General features: G+C 40.1%; 1 protein-coding gene across 1 annotated transcript in view; it reads right to left on the bottom strand.

Moving 5' to 3' along the window:
- LOC136880840 (lipase 3) overlaps positions 1 to 26716 on the bottom strand; it is a 133394-nt gene that overhangs the window by 28424 nt on the left and 78254 nt on the right. Inside the window, exons 4-5 of the mRNA XM_067153384.2 lie at positions 13246 to 13489; positions 3492 to 3647 (exon numbers count right to left, since the gene is read on the bottom strand). Of these exons, the coding sequence (XP_067009485.2) occupies positions 3492 to 3647; positions 13246 to 13489 (400 nt within the window). The remainder of the gene's footprint in view (positions 1 to 3491; positions 3648 to 13245; positions 13490 to 26716) is intronic.

Raw genomic sequence — 26716 nt, forward strand, 5'->3', positions numbered from 1 at the left:
AGAGATGTTCGGGGAAGGTGAGCGGGTTGCCTATACTAAGAACTCTCCCGACATTCGCCTTAGTGGGGGAGAATGGAAAACCACGGAAAACCATTCTCAAGACAGCCGACGAGGACCAGGCCCTCTCCGTCTCTCGAATACAGAGGTGCACAGCCAACCTCTGCTCGGCTCGTCGGTCGGAGTCCAGAGCAGCAGTTGAACCACGGACCAGTAGGCCGAAGCCCACTCTGTACCCGCCGACGGACCTTGATTCAATTTTCCGATTATTTATCCTAGCTCTGGGTAGTGATAGGATAATCGGATACAAAATAATCGCTTAATCGATTATTTCATTTTACTCGATTATATTTCCCATTCGATTTTTCCAAGAAATGAATGAGGCAATAGAATAGTGAATAATTTTTCCATCCGATTATTTTTTCGATTATTCATTCGAAACTCTATTCGAATCAATGAGGCAATCGAATAGTGAATTTCTCATTCGATTATCTTTTTCGATTATTCACTCGGAACTCTATTCGAATGAAAAGGCAATTGAATAGTGAATTGAATGAAAAGTGATGTTATTAAGACAGTCAATTCACTCATTTTATTTCAACATTATTGGCGATACGTTTGGAAACAGGCGTTTTTCTATTTTTCGTAAGACTTCATCTATGAGCTTATTTAAATCGATTATCCATCCGACACACTTAAACCGAAAAACTGATTCACGACGCATCCAAATATTCTATGCGATACAACTAAGTGATATTTGAAGCTCATTCTATTATCCCATCACTAGCTCGGGGGCTAGGCCTTTGTGCTCGTCTGAATACACATCTTCACTCTAACGATGAAAAATGAAAAACCCATATCGTGTTTCCAGTGATTCGACCGGGTCAGGAATGAAATAAATGAAGCCCCTATTTAGCGGCGAGGATAGGAATTGTGCCGGATGCCGTAGCCTGCCGCACTCATCTGGGGCAATGATTAATAACTGACAGATGAAATAATATTGGAGAGTGATGCTGGAATGAAAGACGACAGAAAAAGCCTATCCTGCCTCCACTTTGCTCAGAAGAAATCTGACATGTAGTGACCGGGATTTGAACCACGCAACCCAGCGGTGAGAGGCCGGCGCACTACCATCTGAGCCACGGAGGCTGTCAAGTGAATATCCAAAAGTAGGAAATAATATTAAATAATGAATTAGTTCTCACTCGGATTTGTAACGGATATGAAAATTAATACATTTTTTGAACAAGCTGTGAAATATTTTTCGTACATTTTCTTTATATTTCTTCATTCTTTAAAAAGTGCTTTCACGGGCCGCAAAATATAGCCTCGGAGCCTCATGTGGCCCGCGGGCCGCCACTTGGAAACCCCGGCGTACAAAGACAGTTTGTAACTCTGAAGCAAGTGAACAATCCAAACTATAGCTGTTTACAGGACTGAAGGTTGTTACAAGAGACCTCATGATGTAAATCTTCTCTGTACAGGCTCTGAAAGGCCTTGGAGGAGTGGAAGGTAAACGCTTCAATTATACGTAACCACGGCACAAAGTTGATAGAGTGGTTAGGTCTATGCTACGTCAACTTTATCCTCCATGAAACCATCCGGTACTCATGGTTGGTGTAAGTGAACCTCAGGGCCGTGTTCCTCTCGTTTCTAAATGTGTCGGCTAGCAGAGGGGAAACTGAACCCACATCTTATCGGGTGAACCGAGCACGGTTTACTCTACTTGCGGGATCCTCTTGATTTATAATACATATTATTTTAAATATCGTTAATTTTCGCTTAAAATTTTGTTAGAAAAGAGTGTATAAATATTGTATTTTTATGTTCCATTATTCTTAGCTGAACAAACGGCCAGAATCATTACACGGCATTCATATGACGTAGCTGGAAGACAAATACTCCTCATCTTTTTGAGCTCTGTATTTTTTCTCTCATTCACTCAAACATAATATTTGTCCCGTGTGTTTTCATATCTTCTCTTTTATTGTTCTTCATCGCAGCGATTCCCTTGGCTTCCACACGTGTTTTGTAACCGGAAATATATCTTTTCAATAGGACATTTCATTGAAAAGTTTAAATTTATTTTCGTGTTTCAGACAACTGAAGAACTTTGATAAGGACTTCCATTTAATCCACCCGACGATATCACATGACTTCACTAATATTTAAACTTAAATAAGTCTGAAAATATTTAATACTTCTAACAATAATTCAAAATGTAAACATTAATTTTTAACAAAAAAGTACCTTTTACCACCACGAATTAATTCCGGCCGGAAAGGGGTAAGTTATGTGGACGAGACCTTCGACACGACTCTTCTAAATAATAAAGGCTCCTAGTTCCTAAAAAGTTGAGTAGGCATAGTTTAAGTTATACCAGAAGAACGAGAATTAGTAAGTATGCAAAAGATGTGATGACGTTTTTGATACCTCAGTTTCGAATAAGTTTATTTATAACTGTTAGATTCTTCAGTCTGACGGAACTACTTTTGAATAAATAAATGCATAAACTACATGAAAAATAAAACATCTAATAGTAAAGTTCATCGTGTCACTGACCTAGCCATGGCGGGGGGGCCTTAGCGTGGCGAAGGGTTAACGGACTGGGTAGCCAGTTGGACTCGCGCCAACGACAGAGAACCGGTAATACAACCTGCATTCTATGATTGAATAGGGAGATGTGAGGACATCATTAAGGTAAAAAATACAAATGTTTAAGGATTTAAACAGAAAGAAACATATTTTTTAATTTCTAAATACTTTTGAGTGTAATTTGATAGCATCTAATGATGTTATTTCAAGAATGAAACACCCGATTCTATTTTAATTAAGTTGTTTGGTTTTTTTTTTTTTTTTTTTTTTTTTTTTTTTTTTTTTTTTTTTTTTTTTTTTGCAAGTACAATACTGTTACCGTATATTTTCCTTAGATAGTTTGTGAATGTCCATAGTCTGAAGAACCTAACAGCTGTTAAAAAGTGAGGAAGGCAAAGAATACAGTGACTTCTGTTTGTTCATCAGACTAGATGTTGGTTGGATCCTCAAATAATTCCACCAAAGGTTATGTGGTTGCAGGGGAACCACAACAATGAAAAAGAGTGAGGTAGTTTGCCATTGCTTTCCTCACAAAGACACAAAGTGTTATTGCTGAACGATTGATACTGTTCTGTAAGTAACATTATTCACAATACTCAGAAGTAATAGCTGTGCTCCGAATGCCATTAATCAACCCCACTCATACTTCAGCAGCTTCCACACTATGACAGCCAAAAATAAGACTGGGACTTCAGTGGCTCTAGTCTGTGTAAGAGATAGATGAGAGAACAGGGTATCCATCAAGAGGTAGCAGAAGATACTTGCAGAGAGGTAAGGTAGACATCTGCAATCTGCTACCAGGAAGTAATGACAAGTACGTGGACGATCTGATCGTAGTCATGATCCTAGTACACACTTGAAATCAATCAATAAAACAGAAATTCTGTAATATCACTCACCATGTTGAGGTGCCTCGTGTATCCAGCAACTGTGTGCAAGAATCGAGCACAAATTCGAGCACCCACGTAACGTTCGGCGCACATTGGAGCCAGTTGTTCTTGCACTCGCTGAGATGATGGCGGGAAGGAGTGAACGCCGGCATATTGCGTCACTCTCTGCATGAGGAACAAAGCAAAGTTATAACTTACACTTGTTTTAACCATAATGTAATTTAAATAAATGTATGAACTACCTGCATTATACCTGAAAGAGAAAGTAGCTTTACGTCGCACCGACACAGATTGGTCTTATGACGACGATGAGATAGGAAAGGGCTAGGAGTTGGAAGGATGCGGCCGTGGCCCCAGCATTTGCCTGGTGTGGAAGCGGGAAACCACGGAAAACCATGTCCAGGGCTGCCGACAGCGGGATTCGAACCCACTATCTCCCGGATCCAAGCTCATGGCTGCACGCCCCTAACCGCACGGCCAACTCGCCCGGTTATTTTGCTACTGTGTGTATTACTACCCATTAGTCCCTTTTTCTGATATGGGGTCGGGGATGAGGGGAGATGAAATGATATGGCATGTTTTTACGGCCGGATGCTATTCCTGAAGTTGAAGAGGTAATGTAAATAGAATGAATGACAGTGAATGAAATTGGGCTACGTGGTGGAATATATCGGCCGTGGCCTATGAATAGGAACAGCCCCGGCATTTGCCTGGAAGTGAAAATATGAAACTACAGAAATCATTCTCAGGACAGCCGACAGCGGTGTTTGAACCCACTCGTCCACCGAATGCAGAGCAAGACTCCATTACCGCAGCTCGTTAACACACGTGGCCGTTCCGCTCGGTGTTACTTATTTTACTACTAGAGCAAAAATATTTATCGGGCCTGTGGTGTAGTGGTAGCGTGCCTGCCTCTTCCCCGAGGGCCCGGTTCGATTTCCGGCCAGGTCAGGAATTTTACCTGGATCTGGGGGCTGCTTCGAGGTCCCACTTTGTCTACGTGATTACAATTGGGGAGCTATCTGACGGTGAGATAGCGCCCCCGCTCTAGAAAGCCAAGAATAACGGCCGAGAGGATTCATCGTGCTGACCACACGACACCTCGTAATCTGCAGGCCTTCGGGCTGAGCAGTGGCCGCTGGGTAGGCCAAGGCACTTCACGGCTCTAGTGCCATGGAGTTAAGTTAGTAAAAATAGTTATCTACTTACTTTACGACTTCACTTCCTAATCTAATAAGCGGATAATACTGTTGAAAAGCCTTTTCTTCCATTTAAATGTCATCTGCTACCAGCAATAACGAAATACATCCAAGAATATTAAAAGAATTTCCCACTTAATGTTTTTCATCTTTCTGGAAGAATATTATGCTAATCTAAATACAAGAAAAAAGAATGAAATAAAGTCCTATCATATCTCATATCTCCCTACGGGAAAAGCGAATGATCATACAGTAAATATGTTTTTTATGTCTCTCGGTCATGGGAATCCATTAACGGTTGCTAATTTCAGATAACCGCCAGCCATAAGACATAGCCTGCACGGTTGTCAGCTTTAATTTGACATTTCTTCATGTAGGTTATCACTGTATCCTTATACCGCTTCTATGGTCCTCCGTGTCGTCTTTGACCCTCCTTTAACTGGGAATACAGCATTTGTTCTAGCAAACGGAATTCAGGCATAATTATGACTTCAATACTGGTGGAGTTTGCTTCTTCTAGAATACTAATGTTCGTGCGCAGATCTTGCTATTTCACTCTCAGGATCCTTCTCAGGCAGCGCTGGTGATATTTTTTTCAGGCATCGTATGTGCCTTCTGTAAATAATCCATATTTCACACCCACATGTAACAGATGGTATAACAATAGCTTGTTACACATAAAGCTTGGTCTGAGCACTGGGATTGTGATTATCAAAGACCCTTACTCGAAGGCGCCCAATCCAAGAATCCAATGGAAATAAAATATACTTCAGCATAGTTATTGGTTCTTCATTCTTGATGCACGTCGTACTGATGGTGTTGCTGAAATATGTAGGGAATATTGTGCTCAAAACCTAGGTACAATATTACCTGCAGTCTGCAATTTACCACCTCGCCTGTAGAACGCCATTAGTCTTAAGAGCAGTGCAATTAAAAACTCGTTATCACTGAACAATATTTATAGGCCCTGCTACTTACACTTACTGGCAATAAAAAGTTTATGCGAATATTCATGAGCGGAAAAAATTAAAGAAGCAAAAGTTGGTGTTAAATTTAAGTAGACTATTAATTACAGAGCGCTGGCTACAGTTTAAAATGTATTGAATGTAGCGCAGTACACGGCAGAATATTAAGATACTATACAACCTGTAAACTGACAGGAATTCAATAAAATGCTTACTCTATTGGTTTATGTTCAGGTTTAATGCAGAGAAATAAATGAATGAATGGATGGTTGCAATTTAATCACGCGTTCAATTCAATCACCTCACCTGGGAGAATTAGTGTTTTAATGACAATATGATATAGAAGTGATTTGAAAAATACGTTGCAACAGTGACAATCACAACTTAAAGGGTTCGATTTAGCTAATCTGTTGTCATTCGTCTAGAAAGCTAACGCTAATAACTGCATCAGAATGAAATTCAAAGCACGGTAAAAAATGTACAGTTGCGAGCAAAAAAGAAAGGGCTTCGCAAAAACGTCGATTTCGGTTAGGGGCGCGCAGATGTGAGCTTGCATTCGGGAGATAGTGAGTTCGACCCCTATTGTCGGCAGCCCTGAAGATGGTTTTCCGTGATTTCCCATTTTCACACAAGGTAAATGCTGGGAGTGCCCCTTAATTAAGGCAACGGCCGCTTCCTTCCCACTCGTATTCCTTTCCTATCCCATAAGACCTTTCTGTGTCACTGCGGCGTAAAGCCAATTGTAAAAAAAAATCGGTCGGTCGGTTGCCTACGTGTCAATAACCGTACTCTTGTATGCTTCTAGGTTCATCAATGATAAGTTAATTACCTCCCCCCAAAACATGAGTGTCGGGTAACATTCACCAGACCCTCTACAACAGTGGTATTTAAAGAGTGGCAAGCAAGTTGCTTTACGTCACACCGACACAGATAGGTCTTATGGGACAGGAAAAGGCTAGGAATGGGAAGAAAGCAGCCTTGGCCTTAATTGGGGTACAGCCCCAGCATTTCTCTCGTGTGAAAATGAGAAACCACAGATAACCATCTTCAGGGCTGCCAACTGTGGGGTTCGAACCCACTATCTCCCGAATACTGGATACTGGCCGCATTGGCAGCTATCGAGCTTGGTTTTAAAGTGGGGTACGCAGAGTCGTCTCAAGGATAAGTAGCTTCTGATTGTTTCCAGTGACAGTTCAAAAAAGAGTCGAGCCTGCTCATTTTCAATAAAATCGTGTTTCAATTTAGTGTTTCTGTCTCCCTACACAGAACGTCTTTCCGAACTATTCATTCAGTTTGTACCTCCCATTAGCTGGGTGTGTAAAAATACTGCAAATGCTACATTGCTCTTTTTTAATTTTTTTTGTTCCGAAATCCACTCATTCACTTGTAAAGATGGCTGAAAAACAACGTAGCAGTTACTTTGTCACAGTTACATGCCTGTCACTGTTACAAATGTAACGAGGACAACAAAAACAGGTTACCGAGTAACGACAACAGAATAACGTACTGCGAAGTGGGAACTGTCACTAGTAGCAGCTTACAGAGACAGAATGTGATCTTCAGAGTTTACATAGTACGCATGTCTTCCAAGTGAGAACGCTTTCGTAGGAGATTGCTTTAAGTCAAATACACTATAGTGTATAATGTACTGTATAGTGTATTTGTTTAAGTTGCTGCTGTCATCTGGTAACTGAAGTGTAAACTGTTATGACATATTCAACTGCTCAGGGGTAATCGTTGACTCAGATATCGCGCAGGGATATCTACATTATAATATTATTATAAGTTTCACCCGTATAATTTTTCTTGTACCATAAATATATTAGTATGCTAACATTCCATATTGATATTATAGATAACATAACATTACTTCATTTTACTTAATCGATACTCTTGTACCGGTGTGTGTCGAGGTTTGTCAGACAGATCATCATGTTTTCTTGTTTTCTATCCTTGATTGGGACATTGTCAAACTCACACCTCTAGATTTCAGAAAAGACGCTATGATGTCTTCTCATTTCATCCGTTGTCTGCCTCTCGTTAGCTTTATAGCATATAGGAATGCGTGTTTTGCTGCACCGACTTTCAACAGTGGAGTGATGCGTGTGCGCATGTGCGAGTGAATGAATGGGACTTTGCAACACCGTGGCAACACAGCTGTAAGGAGACAAGCTTGAAGCCGTAACCAATAAAAGGCGAGTTGGACGTTATTTTTAAGTGTTACTTTTCACAGTTACTTTATTGTCGCAGTGACAGATGTAGCAGTTACACAAAAATAACCGTTTGTCACACCTCTATTCACTTGAATGTTTTTCAGTAGCTGTGTATGTAGTACCGGTACAATAATAATTGTTGCATTAATAATTATACTTAGTATATATGTGTATATCGTTGCTAGTCAATGGAAACCTCGTAATTCCACTCATGAGAAAATCACGTTTCTCCATCTCTCTTGTGAAGGCTTCCCGCGTTTCCTTAAAAGGGAACAGAAGACTCCAATGGTGGAATAATTGGACTACCATTAAGCAATGAACATGCCAGGAACAGTTTTCCGGCCATTGCTAACTCTCAGTTCTAGACTTCTTCTGTAAACTTTACTCCGAAGGAGTTACGCGGATTCCTTTGCCTAGCGACGATATATATATATATATATACACAATACATTATTATTGGGGAACAGGGTGATGTAGCGGCTCAGCTACTTGCCTGTCATCCCGGCAATCGCAAGTTGATGACTGGTATTGCTTGGGTGAAATTTTCAGTCGAAAATCTCGTGGTGTCAGAAAGGGCATGCGACCCTAAATCCCCGGCGCACAACTTTTTCATGCCACAGTGCTTATAGGGACCCTGAGCAAGCGGGATAAACTGCGGATGATGATGATGATGATGATGATGATGATGATGATGATTACTACTAGTAGTAGTAGTAGTAGTAGTAGTAGTAGTAGTAGTATAGTTTTTAGTTGTTTTACGTCGCACTGACACAGATACTGTAGGTCGTATGGCGACGATGGGACAGGAAAGGGCTAGGAGTGGGAAGGAAGCGGCCGTGGCCTTAATTAAGGTACAGCCCCAGCATTTTCCTGGTGTGAAAATGGAAAACCACGGAAAACTGTCGACAGTGGGGTTCGAACCTACTATCTCCCGAATACTGGATACTGGCCGCACTTAAGCGACTGCAGCTATCGAGCTCGGTGGTAGTAGTAGTAGTAGTAGTAGTAGTAGTATATGGTGACATATGGTTTGATATTAATCTGGGACCAACTCAAAAAGAAGAACCTCAAGGAAATCGAAAAATTAAAAGCAAGATTCCTGAAAAAAAGCTTTATGTATTACAAAGTATACACCCTCACGCCTGGCATATGTACTCGCCAGAGAATCCTTCTACACTGAGGATTTGAGATATGATCTATTCCTGCCATCAACAAAAGCATACCAGAGTCTACTCCGAGAAATACAAGGAAAAAGAGAGGAAATATTTTCTGAATTTTACGCTACAGATGCAATGATCAGTAGAGAAAGGATAAAAGCCAATTATGCATTGAGACACGTCATGACGCGTTTTGCTGTTCATGGTTTTCACCACCGTATCTGCACGAGAGACATCTATAGTCCACCGGATGAACTATGCATATGCAAACTCTGTGACATGCGACAGATATCACGCACTGACTTGTAAGCGAAGAGAAATGTATCTGACAAAATTCTGTGAAAATGCTTAAGATTATGTCCTGTAGGCCTACTTATGCACACTGTCCGAAATTAAAATTAAATTAGTAGTAGTATATTTAATATTATTTGGCATCTAGCAAAAATTATTTCCGGCAAAATCGCAATATACTCACACTTCGAGTGTTTGGGGGTACGCCAACCAAGAAGTTTGAATATCACTGCTCTGCAAGATCGAGTCTCAATTCTTCTCTCTTTCTTTCTTTCTTTCTTTCTTTCTTTCTTTCTTTCTTTTTGTTCGTCATATTCTTCTTGAAGCCTTATCCGTTACGGATGTTAGCGAGCATCACTGGCGACATTTATTTTTGATACGTTACCCCTGAAGAGCTCCACGACGTCATGACGCACCATCTGCAAGTGTTATCCAGCCAAGATGTCCTCCTCCTCCTCCATGGTACTCTTCTCCTGTAGTCGTTTCGTTGCAAGGAGAGCCGCAACAGGCGGTACTTGGACACGTTTCGCATCATATGGCCTAGATACTGGAGTTTCCTCTCCTTAATGGTAAACACGAGATGAGGCTGACAACAGATACGTCGAAGGACTTCTTCAATGGACCCACGTGATCATGAGTAGGTGCCAGTTGATCCATATTTCGAAGGCTTGGATTTTCTTTCCCATGGCATATGTCACAGTCCAAGCTTGAACACCACAAAGTAAGGGTGAAGTACATGTAACATCTCACGACTCGCTTCTTCAAGTTTAGGCTGAGGTCACGACTGTGTAGCATTTTTTTTCCTTTTTTTCTGGAGAGGAAAAACTGAAGAGTTCTGATCCTTGTAAGAACGGAACTATCGGCAAGGAAAGGAGAAGAGTCACGATGGGCAAAACCTAATACTGTTGGGGTTAAGAGATAACAGGAATCGACCAAGAAAGGCCGGGTATGAAAGATGAAAGTGAGAGGATGGCACAAGTAAGTGAAAACCTTGTCAGATTCAGCTTGGGGTCCTGTGGACGCTAACCTACGCTCTCAAGTTAAGTGTTCCTGCAAATCCCCCAATTAGTCACCCCTTACAACAGACAGGATATTCCGTACATTCATTTTACCACCCTAACGACAGGCGGATAGGTTAAGGAAAGAAAACCTTGCTTAATAAAATAAATTAGAAAGAGCATCATTATGCATGAGAGTCAACAAGATGAAACTGGCCTATCGACTGACAAAGAACATATACAACAAAAAATGCCTATCACGCGATCTGCAATTGAAGCAATACACGTTAGCCATACGACCAAAAGCTCTGTATGCTATGGAGTGTCTTTCATTGAACAGAAGAGGTCTGGTGGAGAAACTGGAAGTCAAAGAGAGTAGAATTCTCAGGAAGATCTTACGTCCGGTAAAGGAAGATGAAGTATTACGTAGACGGCACAATTCCGACCTCTACAAACACAAAGAGGGGCTCTCAGATAGTGCTAGGAAAAGGAGAGTAGCCTTCTATGGCCAGATATTCAGACTGCATCCCAAAAGACTGGCCAGTCGCCTGTTCATTTTCTTGCAGAACAAGAAGATTCGTACCACTTGGTTGTCAGAAACTGAGGACATTAAAGAACTGGGAATATCACATCCTCAAGATAGACGGTCTGTACGATATACCCTCAAAGAAGTCTATGGATTTCAGGGAAAAACCCGGAAGAAAGGTACTTCCCGGACAGATGAAGAAAAAAATGCGCCAATACTGGGCAATAATCAAAGCCCAACAGTTGAACAAGCGTGGTCCAAGAACCAAGAAAAGAAGAAGAAAATGTACTCGCTTCAAAACATAGAAAGCTGTTTCTGAAGACTTCTGAGTGGAAAGTGGTATTGTATGGAAGTGAAACATGTCAAATAACTGGAACAGAAACCTTCACCGCTGCAAATTAATCAGTGACAGAAAATAACAAGCAAATTGAGAACGAATCCGTTTCAAGTGTAAGTGTTGCGAAACGGTATAGGGAGAAACAGGAGGGACAAGTAAAGTGGTTCTGTAAGTTGAACAGGAAATACAAGTGTGTTTGGCTTCAATTCCACCATGAATTGAGTTTTTGTATAAGATCCAAGCTCATGTTTCTCATTAATAACTCAAATCTTTCAACGAAAAGCCTAACTTAAGCCAACACAACCCGTTAAAATAAATATGTTTCAACCCAGGAATATTTAATAAATATTTAATTGCACACAATGTGCATGAATATAGGCAATAGGAACTTCAAACGTAACTCTTCTAAACAATAAAGCTCTCTCGCCAACACATACACAAGCCATGAGGGAGTGTACTTAGATAGACAAAACGTTCTTCTTAGAAAGGACGATTTCAAATTCTCTATACTATTTAGTTGTGCCTCGTTTAGATGCAATAATTCTATGGCTGTTAATTCTAGGCCGTCTTGAGTGACAAGCTGCATAGAAGTTTAACATAACTAATTGCTTCGGTAGCAGTGTTTAGTCTTTTTCTAACATAGAGAGAAAACAGTATTCAAGGTGTATCAAAATTAACTACTAAATATCGAAAATGTGATACTGATCAGTAAGTAATACTTACATTTTAATACTGATCAGTAAGTAATGCATATTTTTCAGCTAATTTACGAGGAATCTGTAGTTTTAATTGAGGAAATGTAAGATTAGGAAAGGAAGTCTTCAGGAAAGTACATGAAAATCGTTGCTTGCGTAAAATTATGATATATATATATATATATATATATATATATATATATATATACGGAAGGCATAAAATGTAGATTAACCCAAGAAAGTAGGTGGTGGTGGTGGTGGTGGTGGTGGTGGTGGTGGTGGTGGTGGTGGTGGTGGTGAATACTGAGCCACCAAGTTATGTCCATTATTGTTATCAGCAATATAACAAACGATCGGAAGTTTCGGGCACAATGTTTGGGAACAAGTTGGTTAGAAGTAAAAAAGAAATAGTCAACTAGAAATGAAGTATGAAATAAATATTATTATTTCTAGATTAAAGCCACTTGTATATATGACAACAGGTGCAGCAGAGAGATCAGGCAATTAGGAAGAAATTAGTGACTTATTTTGTATGGAGTGTGCTATTGTATGGCTGTGAATCTTGGACAATCAAAGGTCAGGACTGGAAACGACTGGATGCGTTTGAGATGTGGGTCTGGAGACGAATGCTAAGAATTAAATGGATTGAAACGAGAACAAACAAAAGCGTTCTGCAAGTAATTCAAGGGAAGAGAGAACAGATGTTACCGGTACACAGAAGAAGAGCTAAATTCACTGGCCACATCTTGCAACACAGTACCTTTCTTACCAGTCTCCTGAAAGGAAAAATCACGGGCAAGAAAGGCCGAGAAAAAATCCTTCAAGACTTGGCACAGAGTCTTCATTATGGTTCTTATTATGAAAGGAAACGAGGAGCTGAGGACAGAGAAGAATGTTTGCATAGACAAGGCATTGCATTTAGACACTGATGATTAGAGCCCGGATTTTTATGCTTTAATAGGTTAGAATGCAAATTTACTCAAGCGACTAACAATTATAGTCTACCTTCATAACGATTAAGCTATCAGGGTTGCATAAACATTAGGGATACGGCCCATCAGAACCCCTATAATTTATGTTACTCTTGCTACATTATCGAAGAGCGGGTGACCGACACTCCCTGCTAACCAAGTTAGTTTGCAATCTAACCTGTCACTGCATAAAAATCCGGGCTTTACTGATGATGATATACATTAACAAGTCTTCAACAAACAAAAAAATACAGCTTTCACCCAAGTTTCATTTGCTTTCATCGGAGCTGCTGACAGTAAGCGTAGAAAAACCTGCGTTCAATAATTAGAAATGAAGTGTTTACCAGAGGGCCTGTGAGGCATGGAGTGGTCTATGGACTGATAACTCAAACAGCAAATGATCTCACTCACCTGGAACGTTCTCCAGTAAGGTGCCGAGTAACGGAACACACTAGTGTTGTACATCAGTCTGACGACGGGAGCCAGCAGCACGGTAAGTTGAAGTTTGGAGTTGTACTCGGGTCTCTCGGTCAGCATCACGAGGGTCACGGTGGCTCCCATAGAGTGACCCAAGAGGTGCAAGCCGGGCTGCCCAGTCACTGCCAGCACGCGATCCACCATGGCAGGAAGGTCGTACATCCCAATCTCGTGCCAGCTGATCAAACATCAACAACCTGGTTTCTATACTATAGCACATTGTCGGGAAATTAAACACTACAGAAGAAAATCATTATTTTGGGATCTAAGGGGGGCCGCATGACAACTCCTGTTATCCAAGTATCTTTGAATAGTCTTTAAACCTGCTGGAAAATAAATAATAAACACACGCTCGCCAGTTATAGATGACATAAATTGCTGGAAATTACTTTCCACTAAGTCAATTTCTATTAAGCTTTACTAACGAGAAGAAAGGACACTCGTAAATCACTAGCATTCCTGATGTTTTCATGATCATTATGGATTGAAAATAATGGCTCAGTTGATGGCTTATGTCCTCCTGTGAATTTTCTATGTGACCCCAATGCCTCGATTCCTAATGACTTTTACAATTTTATAGCGCCCGAACAATTTCTGAATATGTCTGAATATTCAGACCTGTTTCAGTGATGGCCTAGTAGCAACGTAAACCTGAGTCAAAGCGAAATTGCGGCTTACTTCTGGGGTAATATTCATTTCAAAAGAATTAGAAATGCATAACAAAGTAAAATCATTCACAAATTCAAAATATTGCTATTTTACAGTTGCATTTTGTAAGTGGATCCCCTTTAATGCGGTAACTTAGGATGAAAACACACACACACACACGGCTTCGATGATAGAAAATCAGTCCAGTTTTCTAACTGAGAACCATGGAATTGATGTAAGTCCTATATTTTCCAGATAATACTTTATGAATTCTTGGGTTGAAAATGAACACTTCGAACTGGCAGTTATGGGAGAAATGGTCGGAAACAACAGGAAATTTTCACACACATCTAAACGATGATAGCAGTGATGGGGTGATAATTATTATTATTACGAATATTATCCCAATTATTTTTTCATTGTTATTTTTTCAGGATTTTAATGATATGATTTGTAATGAGTGGTTAAGCCCTAACTTCAATATTTATGAAGACGAAATCTATCTAAAAACAAGGAAAGTATGGAGGAACCCGCTGATTCTTGTTCCATCTAGAGCAGTCATTGAATCATGTCCATGAACCTCTCGAGGTAATGCGATCAGGTATATACAAAGGAGAGATATTTTTATTTCTCAGTGTGATGGAATTAGCAAGAAAATCAATAGGACACAGTATGTGAGAGGTTGTGCTTGCTCATTTGAAATGCTAAGATGGGGAGGAGCTAGGCGTTGGTTCTGCCAGTTGGTTCGAGATTGCAAGTCACTCCGTCTGTAACGCCAGACCGTGCTTTGATGTTGGCAGTTGTGGTGACAGCTACCATGTTGGTGATGATTACTAGAATGTATTATGATGTCTGGATCAGGACTGGCGATCCGTAACAGGTACCGAGACGTACGCGCGCGCGCGTGTGTGTGTGTGTGTGTGTGTGTGACAGAGAGAGTATAAACAACGGTCAATAAAGTTCCTATATCTCGGCAAGCTTTTTCCTTAATCGTATTATTATTATTATTATTATTATTATTATTATTATTATTATTATTACTAATAATAATGTTATTTGTTTTACGTCCCACTAACTACTTTTTAAGGTCTTCGGAGACGCCGAGGTGCCGGAATTTAGTCCCGCAGGAGATCTTTTACGTGCCAGTAAATCTACCGACACGGGGCTGTCGTATTTGAGCACCTTCAAATACCACCGGACTGAGCCAGGATCGAACCTGCCAAGTTGGGGTTAGAAGGCCAGAGCCTTAACCGTCTGAGCCACTCAGCCCGGCTATTATTATTACTATGAGGCATAGAAGTTACTTTCAGATCATCAGGTACTACAACAAATATGGATCCAGAACACTACAAATTGTAGTTCCTAAATTTTTGAACAAGTTGTCCTCAGAAATTACACACTTGAGAACAAAATATCAACTAAAAAACATGTCAAACTATGGTTCATAGAAAATAAAATTACAGTATAAATATTTGTTCATGTATTAAAAATGTATCACAGACTTATCTATTTTGAATTATACTTTCAGGAATTGAAAAAAAAACACGACAGGGCTAAATTGCCATGCTAATTATGCCAATGTAAATTTTCAAACCTTACTTGATTTTGTAAACGGTAAGGATTGCAACAATGTATAAAAATATGAAACGACTTCACAGGCAGAAAAGCACATTAAGTGCTTTGCAGGTGTAAATATTTGCAAATATACTGTATAATATCCTACTACACATTTTCAAATGTATTTTAGATAAGTTATAAATAAATAAATAAATAAATAAATAAATAAATAAATAAATAAATAAATAAATAAATAAATAAATAAATAAATAAATATATTTTTTTGCTAGGGGATTTACGTCGCACCCACACAGATAGGTCTTATGGCGACGATGGGATAGGAAGGGCCTAGGAGTTGGAAGGAAGCTGCCATGGCCTTAATTAAGGTACAGCCCCAGCATTTGCCTGGTGTAAAAATGGGAAACCACGCAAAACCATCTTCAGGGCTGCCGATAGTGGGATTCGAACCTACTATCTCCCGGATGCAAGCTCACAGCCGCGCGCCTCTACGCGCACGGCCAACTCGCCCGCTATTATTATTATTATTATTATTATTATTATTATTATTATTATTATTATTATTATTATTATTATTATTATTATTATTATTATTTGTTTAGTTTAAACCACCTATGGATTGCGATTATACAACTTCCATTATATTATCAAGTTCTCTATCTCCTTCCTCGGGCCGATGACCTTAAACGTTAGGCCTCTTTAAACAACAAAGATCATCATCATCATCATCATCATCATCATCATCATCATCTCATTCCTCTTTCGCCAATACTCCTTCACCTGCTGGCTTACTCGCGTTCGTTCTTCTGCCGATAATACTCTGTTCTGTTTCTCGACGGACAGATTCTTCACCTCCGCAAATTTTCTCCTGAAGACTTATGTGTTTCTCCTGTCTTCTGCCCTGATTCCAAACTTTTCTAGATCCCAATGGACTGCTTTCACTTATATTTTCCTGTTCTCCTGGAAAGTGAGAATCCTGAAGGCAAGTTTTCTGGTTCCATCCTTTTAATACGTCCATAGAAAGCCTTTTTTTTTTACAATTACTTTACGTCTCATGGCGACGATGGATTAGGAAAGGGTTAGGAGTGGGAACGAAGCGGCCGTAGCCTTAATTAAGGTACAGCCCCAGCATTTGCCTGGTGTGAAAATGGGAAACCATGGTAAACCATTTTCAGGGCTGCCGACAGTGGGGTTCGAACCCACTATCTCCCGAATGCAAGCTGAAAGCTATGTGACAGAAACCAAGCTGCTCCTTGCTCGGTGTAACCTCTCTTCTTCATTGTGGTTGTGATATTTTCAAATCTTTGGTATAGTTCTTTGTTTGGTCTTAAGCAGAAAGTAAATTCATCTGTTGGTTTCCTGGTTCCAAGAAGCTTTCTAAGGAACTTAATTTCTTTTCCTCGTCTGAGAGTCCCTTGTTGGCTATTGTCGCAATTAATTAATTATTGTTATTATTTATGTTTGAGACATCAGTCCATAGACTGCTTCGATGCACCCTATCCTGTGCAAATCTTTTCATTTCTATGTAACTCCTGCATCTTACATCTAATCTGATTGTCATAATCATACCTTGGTCTACTCCTACCGTTCTTACCTACTACACTTCCCTATAAAACCAACTGAACAAGTCCTGGGTATCTTAAGATGTGTCCTATCATTCTGTCTCTTCTTCACCTCAAATTAAGCCAATTCGATCTCCTCCCATCAACTCGATTTAGTATCTCATCATTCCAGATTCTCACCTTCAGCATTCTTATGTAACACCACATTTCATAAGCTTTTATTCTTTCCGAAATAGTTATCGTCCACGTTTTACTTTCATACAACGAATGCCATGCTCCAGACGAAAGTCTTCAAAAACGTCGTTCTAATTCCTGTATCAAACTTCGAAGTTTGCAAATAAGAAAGACCTTCCTTGCTTGTGCTAGTCTGCATTTTATGGCCTACTTAAATCTGCCATCGTTAGTTATTTTACCACCCTAGTAACAACATTCGTCTACTTCCTTTAAGGCTTAATTTCCTAATCTAATATTACCTGCATCACCTGACTTCCTTCGACTGTATTATTATTATTATTATTATTATTATTATTATTATTATTATTATTATTATTATTGATTAATTAATTAAATCTCTGTTGTGCCCATTCAAAGAACGTGTTTGAACTTGTTCGTCGGCCTGATGGTTTTCGCCTTCTTATCCTCTCAAAATTCTCTTCATAAATGCACTGTGTTGCATCTTGCGTTCAGTGGACCACTTCCTACCGGTTTTCTTATTAGGTTTCTCCACGAATTTGTGCTTGGCTACTATTGTACTAAAGGCTCCACGATCTTCTATGATGTCGTCCGTGATATTCATTTCTTGGAGGTCCAACTTAGTTTCTTCTAGCCAGTTTATTTTGACCTTCTTTGAGTTGATTACTTTCAATAATCTTCAATAATCAATAATCTTTTGGTGAGTCTGTTGCTGTTCATTCTATAGATATGACCACAGAATTTCAGGCGTCTCTTGCGTTATTATTATTATTATTATCGAAACCGACTTTCAACCTATTAGGTCGTGTTACGTACATTTAGTACGTGTTGAAGAGATGTTAAGTACAGAACAAAAATGGCCAACCAGACACCAGTGGAATCCGAACCCACAACCTCCCGATTTCGCGTCGGTTGCTCTACCAATTGAGCTATGGTGGCCTAGGCCATCTTTGTTCTGTTGGAAAGGATCTAAGCTACAGGTCTGGTACTAGACCTGTAGCTTAGATCCTTAGCTCAATTGGTAGAGCAACCGACGCGAAATCGGGAGGTTGTGGGTTCGGATCCCACTGGTGTCTGGTTGGCCATTTTTGTTCTGTACTTAACATCTCTTCAACACGTACTAAATGTACGTAACACGACCTAATAGGTTGAAAGTCGGTTTCGATTACAATGCGGTCGTGAAAATTCAATTATTATTATTATTATTATTATTATTATTATTATTATTATTATTATTATTATTATTATTATTATTATTATTATTATTATTATTATTTCGGAACGACTGTTTTCAAGTAGTATATCCAGCAACTCTAGGAATGCTGGTTGTAGGATCGTCAGAGTAACAGAAGCGAAATAGAGACAACAATGGGAGCTAGTGCGGCGCATCCCACACAGTACGTGAAATTTGATTCAGTCCTACGAAACTGGTAAGCTCATTGCAGACAGTTGTTCTAATGAATTAGGGATGATCGGTGCAATCAGTACTATCACCATTATTACCACTTTGTTGGTAAAACGGTGTTGCTGCCCATGGCAAATATATCAGAAGGCTGGAAAGAGCACTCTTTGTAAATCCTATTTCCAAACCAACATACAGTACTGTAGCTAATGACGGAGACCGGCGTACGTCATAACAAAGTTAGGATGATGGATTTATGGTAACCTAAACCGGTTTTATTCTTGAGCAGTCATAATCAGAATAACACACGCGCCTGTTACTAAAGCGTTGGTCTTCAAAGCAGAATATGCTAGGATCGAATTCCAGCTCAACCCAACGAGATTTTCACATGTTTGTTTACAAAACACGGCAGCGTCCAACGAGAACGTAATACCAGTAATAATACTCTGTGAGTGCAGAATTAAATACAGACACAGTATTTCCTAGATATCTTTAAACCAAACCAAACCCCATGGTGCAAGCCGTTATTCTTGGCTTTCTAGACTAGGGTCACCATCTCACCGTCAGACAGTTCCTCAGTTGTAGTCACGTAGGCTGAGCGCCTAGAACCAGCCCTCAGATCCAGGTAAAAATCCCTGATCTGGCCGGGAGTCGAACCCGGCGTCTCCAGATAAGAGCGAGACACGCTAACCGTACACTGCGGGGTCGCCCATGCATGTCATTATTAGAGGTATCTAAATGGATCAACCTCCGTACAGGCTTTCTGTTTGGGAGCGTGGTGTGACTAGTGGAGTGTAGCATCTCTTTCAAAGATAGATAGATAAATAGATAGATAGATTTATTTATTTATTTATTTATTTATTTATTTATTTATTTATTTATTTATTTATTTATTTATTTATTTATTTATTTATTTATTTATTTATTTATTTATTTATTTCGATACTGCTAACTGTCTTTCTTCCTTAGGCTTACACCTTTTGGTTACGTTGTAACCAAAGGTTTTTCAACCTTACACTCCTTTTCATCCCTTCTTCCACCGAGATATTCCGCGATTTAGCAGGTTCCCTCAACCTTGCAACTTTCTTCCTAAAAATGATCCTCTCCATTATGTCCTCTGATCTTACAGTATTTACCATCGTGTCTTTGTGCACCTCCTTTTGCCAGCCGGCTTCCCTTTAATAATTTCCTTCTCGAATGAATTTATTCTGGTCACGGTCGTATACACTGCAACCATGCTCATATTGGGGTCTTACCAGAGACGTGTACGTCTTCGCCTTTACATCTTTACTACAACCCCTAATTACCCTCATAACCATATGAAGATATCTGTAATCCTTATTCACAACTTCGTTAATGTTACGATTAGGACTCGAAGTACCGAGCTCGATAGCTGCAGTCGCTTAAGTGTGGCCAGTATCCAGTATTCGGGAGACAGTAGGTTCGAACCCCACTGTCGGCAGCCCTGAAAATGGTTTTCCGTGGTTTCCCATTTTCACACCATGCAAATGCTGGGGCTGTACCTTAATTAAGGCCACGGCCGCCCCCTTCCCACTCCTAGGCCTTTCCCGTCCCATCGTCGCCATAAGACCTATCTGTGTCGGTGCGACGTAAAGCAACTAGCAAGAAGAAGAAGAAGGACTCGAAGTTGATGAAAAATCATTATTTTTCTTTGATGTTCGAAGGCCAGAAAATGTCATTTTTTGCTTTTTTCTACGTATTTTTGTTTATTAGTCCTTTGTTAGCTTTGTTTAGGTCTTAATGGCTTTTTACAGTAGGTCTACCTCCTTTCGACTATATTTTGATTCCCCATTCTCAATTCGAATCATCATCAGTTTATCCATCACATCTTAAACATCCTTTCTCTAATTACTATATTGGAACCATACCTGACAAAAGAGAAAATAAAATTAAATGAAATTAAAGAAATGAAACTAGTGCTGAAAAAAACGAGGTATCAAATTATGTCCAAGAAAGCTGAAATACAGAAAGGAGAAAATTTTGATGTGAGTGTTTTTGAAGAGGAAGGTCTTATTTGGTTAAAGTATGAACCCTCAATACCCGTTGTGTGGAGAGAAATTTCTCGATGTTTCGCAACGTGCTATCTGAAAACCCACGATTCTTTACAGCTAAGAATCTGGAGATGATTACTATGATACACTGCAAAGCCAACTGAGGTAAGGTTTCTGAATTCCAATTTCTGTAACTCTGGTGTGGTTACGCAAAATATAATTCCAGTTAAACTAAATTCAATTTCTTTCTCAAAGATCTCCATTGCGGGTTCGCTCAATTCATTGTAGGTGGAAATACATATTTCATTCTAAATTCTGCAAGTACGTTTTTAACAAACACAGATTTTTAAAATTCTATTAATCTAAAAATATCTAATGTCTGAAAGCAGAATTATTTCACTCATACATTTTTGCACTGTAAGTCGGATACTACGGCACCAGAACTTAGCATTTTTAAACATTATATTCCTTCGTTAAGAAACTGAAATTATGAATGAATTTTGATCACATTTTAATCCTTTTTTTCGTTTTATGTCCTTTTTCTGGATATTTTAGGTTTTTTAGGAAATATATAATGGGTACCAGGGCATGCAGGTATAGAAGAAAATGAAAAGGCAGAGAAACTGGCCAGGAAAGGGGTAGAAACACATTTTGTAGGCCCAGAACCTGTATGCGGGATTTCCTATGGACAAGCCCGATACTACGTATGAAAATGGGTACAAAAGAAACAAATGGAAAACTGGAAAAATACTCCAGGGTGCAGGCTTGCAAAGGAACTGATAAAAGGACCAACAAGAAGCATACTAAAGAACTGTTGAAATTCAGCAGAGGAAACGCAATGAAGCAGAGGAATCAGAAGACCTAATAAGAACAACTTGCAGCTTTGTGAAGGGAGCAGGTATATCTGGGTGGGAATGAAGGAAAAACATGGTAGAAAAAGATCTTAGAGGTCGACGCTAATTAGGAACTAATATTTAGTGGCCCCATAAAGAAAAGAAGAAGAAGAATAAGAAGGAAATGTACAGGTCTTCAACTTTCGAACACTAGTTATGATTGATGTGATTATCCCAATTATATTAACGCCAATGATCGGCATGAGATACTTTCCCTCCATCAACACGGAGATAAAAACTGAGAAGACTTTTCCTCTTGGTAAAACTTACGGCCTGACTTTTACCATCATCTGCTGTCCATCTCAACACATTGTCGAGGTCTCTTTTGCAGTCACCCATAACCTTTATTGAATCCCTCTCGTAAATACAATACTATGAAGTGTTGAACCTGGCCTGTGATCCCTGTAAACCATTAGGAATTAATACTTGGTAGCTGGAAACAATGAATACACACTCCCTTTCATAAGAACTGATCTTAATTAAAATTTTCTCCTTTGAAAAGAACATAGTTTGCTGCAAACAGCCTCGAGTAACTTGGTTGTTGAATAAGCAAGCACGTGGAAAATATGATTAGCGTCGTACTGTGTATGATTCTTGGGCGAAAACGGATTACGTTCCATTAAAGCGATATCAAGGGCATTCTGTGCTGTTTTCATTATCAATACGCTTACAAATACAGGCTAAGAGGGGAGGGAAAAATAAAGCTGTTGTTTTAATTCATAAAGAGAGCTACAGGCAATTCCTGTGGGAGCTCTAATTTATATATTAATTCTTACAGCACACTGCTTTTCTTTCCACTGTAGTTTCTATTTTGCAAATATGAACTTCCTTAACCTTGCAAAATCCATATAAAATAGGTAAAGTAGTATAATTAATAAAGAGATGATAATACGCTCATGTAATTCATTTCTTTTTGAATGTGAGGGGGCTGTAAAATACACTAATGTCTAAAAGTTAAGCATAATCATTAAACGAGGGCACACCGCCGATAGGAATGTCAAACGAATTGCTGAACAAACGGAAGCTGATTCACACACCATATGTTACACAACTTGTCCAAGAAAACAGTGTCAAAAAGGTTCTGATAGCTAAGGAACACCTTTGACAATAACTAACTAAACTTGGCAATGTCTTCCACAACAAAATATGCTGTTAACAGGGTGTATGGTTGCCCCTAACGGCCACAAAAGCTTCGCAGCGACGTGACATGCTCTCTATCAGATGGTTCACGAGCTCTTGTGGCAGTCGATCCCATTCCTCCGAAAGGGCAATGCGAAGATCTTGGAGGGTCCTTAGTGGAGGCTGACGGGATGCAATTCGCCACCCCAATGCAATCCAGGCATCTTCTATATGATTCAGATCCGCAGACCTCGCTGGCCAGTCCATGCGATGAATGTCTCCCCCAGCCAGAAATGCATCCACCTGAGCAGCGCAGTGCGGTCGGGCATTATCGTATATTAAGAGGAAGTCTGGACCAACCGCACCTCTGAAGAGTCAAACATGGCGGTCTCAGTACCCCATCCCTGTATCTCCGAGCTTTAACAGTGTTACTCGGACCACCCATGAAGATATGCAGGTTCATACGGCCATTTAACATGATGCCACCCCACACCATGACGCCACCACCACCATACTGGGCCCGTTCCACGATGTTCCTGTGGTTGTATCTACTACCCGGTTCTCCCCAGATTAATTTGCGACGGGAATCGTTCTGCAAACTAAAGCAGGATTCATCTGTGAAGAGCACATGCCTCCATTCATTCATAGTCCAGTTTCGATGTTGACGGCTCCACAGTAAACGGGCCCGTCTGTGTGCTGGAGTGAACGGGACGCACACCGCTGGACGTCGGGCAAACAGTCCTGCTGTTCTGAGCCTCCGGTACACGGTTTGCCGGAAAACGGCAACCCGTGAGACGGCTGCAAGCTCCACCGACAATTGTCTCGCAGACGCACTCCGATTTCGTCGGTCGGTTAAGGCCAGATATCGGTCCTGCTGTGGGGTGGTTACCCTTGGTCGACGTGGTACTGGCCTAGGACTAACATCTCCTGTGTCTCGAAATCGTCTCCAAAGCCTGGAAAAGACACCTTGTGGCACATTAAAGGATACGGCGACCTCGGTCTGCCTGGCCTGCTTCCAGGCGGCCGAGTATTCTACCCTGCAAAACGGGGTCCAAATGGCGTCGTTGTGCCATTATGTTGTCACGTTCACCACAAGGCTACACTCCACACACTATAACAAGGCAAGCACGACTGAGGGAAGCACTGGTTGTGTTTACCTTGCGGTTACGCAAGGGAACACTCCTTTCCTATACAGAGTGAACACGTAAGGTTGGTAGGTGCATACGTCGTGCGATTTACGGTCTATTCCCTGTTGCCCTGCTTACTCGTAACTTATGCTTAACTTTTGGACACTAGCGTATTAGCCATGAGTCTCAACCCTCCTGGGATGTGTATTCAAGGTAGTGGGATTGTACTCCGGAGCGGTAGTTTAGCATTTAAGGGCATCTGAGGCCTGTTCCACGAACGAACTTTGCAACTCTTCAACTTTGCACTATTCACTTCTTGCAAAGTGCAAAGTCTTTCTGTTCCACCATGATCTAGGTTGTACTTTTTAATTTCTTCGCAAAGTGAAAAGTCTTTGGGAACGAGTGATCCGATCAAGTTCATTCCATGGGCAAACTGTATAGTCCTAATACTCTATGATTTTAATGTTTTATTTTTCGCGGAGAACTTGATGGTATAACTGTGGTACCGTTAGTTTTAAAGTTTTTATCGTGGGAAAGAAAGGTTATTACAAGAAGCTGGCAGTGCTGGAAGTTGTCAAGGAGAAACGGGACATTCTTTTTGCCAACTTTAAAAATAACCTCTCAAATGATGACACGCATCAATATTAACGAGAGTACCGCCAACACATCCACACACAGAAGGAAATTCACCCTTCATTAGAAATCCTGTCGCTATATTAAATGGATTATCAGGCCAACGTACTATGTTAGGAAATATTACATTCACTATAACATCTACGACTTTGGTAACTGTTCTGCAAATAATTGATTTTGATGTCCCATGCATTGCTGGTACAAAGTGCAGCTGGGCACCATTTACTAACAATGTAAGCACATAAGAATATGTTCTTTTTCGGAAAGGGATTGACTTCCTTTTGTTGCATGTTTCAATAAATTGCCGATCATTTAAATAATATAGTCAGTCTGTGTTGGGGTAATACGAAATCACTCGCGAAATACCGTCGAAGTGAGGTTATGTATATTAATCCTGTCTTTGCACGTTCTCTTGTTGAATTTTGCATCGTTGTCCTCCCTTGATGCTAAAAAAAAAGCTCTCGTCGTAACGTGTTTATATCACTAAAACAAATTTTCCTCCGAGACACTCGTGTACATACTTGTTAATTAACAAATGAATAGGGAATCCTCTTTGCAAGATTTCTGAAAACTTTTCACTTCATTTCTTTGCACTTTGCATTTCTGTGCCAATGGGGGAACATAACAGGCTTGAAAAGTGAAAAGATTTCTAACTTTTCACTTTGCAAGCTAAATCTGAAAAGTGATGGTGGAACAAAATCTGAACTGAAAAGTGCAAAGTGCAAAGTGAAAAGTTGCAAAGTTCATTCGTGGAACAGGCCGCTGGACGTGAAGAGTCATCAGAAATTCAGACTTCAGTTTTTACTGCTCTGTATAAAGCAGCGGTGTTCAGCTGAACGCCCGGTGAGGCTAGCCGAGTGCGGCCGGGCCGGCCTGACATGAATGTGGGAAGCTTACGTAGCAAGCATACGTCACAGGGAAGCGAGAGAGCCAACACACTTGGCAGGGGAGTGAAGCAGTGTCGTTCGATTGTGACTACGAAGCTCTTCCCCACTACGCAGCAAAATGTTGAATCAGGTACGGTATAAAAAATAAAAAGATAATAAAAAACGCTATAATCGCAAGAAAACCAACCTTTTCAACATATCCTGTTTGATTTATATTGTGCTTGATATAAACAGTGAATTTTATTATACATTCAAAGAAAACTGACATGTTATAATTTTTGTGTTACAATTACAAAGATAGAAGGTTTAAACCTACAAACTACGATTTACAATTCCTTGGATGGGAATGACAGTATTTCCATTAAAGAAAGTAAAATTCCTCTTATTCATTTAAACGTAATATTTTTACATAATTCAACAAGTTTAATGCTTGATTTTGCAGTGTTGTAGTGTTATGGAACTTTCCCTGTGCACTAAATTTCTGAAAATAGAATTTAAAACTTATCAGGCGTTCAATGATAGTATGTAGCCTCTAAATGGAGAGGGAGTTTCATCACGAGTGAGGACATAGATATTTACTATCCAAGATGAAATTACAACAATAACAACAATGTAAATGCATCAACCAAATAGATGTATGCCTTCAAATAAATAAATAAAAATGAAATGGCGCACGGCTTTTAGTGCCGGGAGTGTCCGAGGACAAGTTCAGCTCGCCAGGTGCAGGTTTCTTTATTTGACACCCGGAGGCGACCTGCGCGTCGTGATGATGAAGACGGCACATACAGCCAGCGTCGTGCCAGCGGAATTAACAAATGATGGTTAAAATTCCCGACACTGCCGGGAATCGAACATGGGATCCCTGAGACCAAAGGCCAGGATGCTAACCATTTAACCATGGAGCCGGACTTCAAATAAATAATCTGATGTTATTCCCTGTAACCAAGATTGCATTGTTGGTGAGTTTATCAGATAATTTAAACCGAAACAATCACAAGCCACAATTCATCCACCGTAACTCCGTATTATACGTAGGTCGAGTCATAAGCCATGGCAACTATTTTTTTCTCGCGAACAGGAGACAACACGGAAATATCTAAGATATACATTTGGAAACGAACCGCATGTACTTGCGTATGATGCCACTAGATGGGGTATGTAAACAACAGTGCGGGTCTAAGCCTGTCCCCAAGTTCAGTGTGTGAGTGAGAGCGTCACAAAATGGAAGTCAACAAGCAGGAGCAACGATCGTATATTAAAATAGCAGCTCTCCGCGGCAGAAATGCCCATGTGACTATGGGCTAATTCCCAAAGTCAAGAAGCCATTACGTGGACAACGGTTTGCTAATAGAGAG

Source organism: Anabrus simplex, chromosome 9 (genome assembly GCF_040414725.1).
Source record: "Anabrus simplex isolate iqAnaSimp1 chromosome 9, ASM4041472v1, whole genome shotgun sequence".
Classification (NCBI taxonomy): domain Eukaryota; kingdom Metazoa; phylum Arthropoda; class Insecta; order Orthoptera; family Tettigoniidae; genus Anabrus; species Anabrus simplex.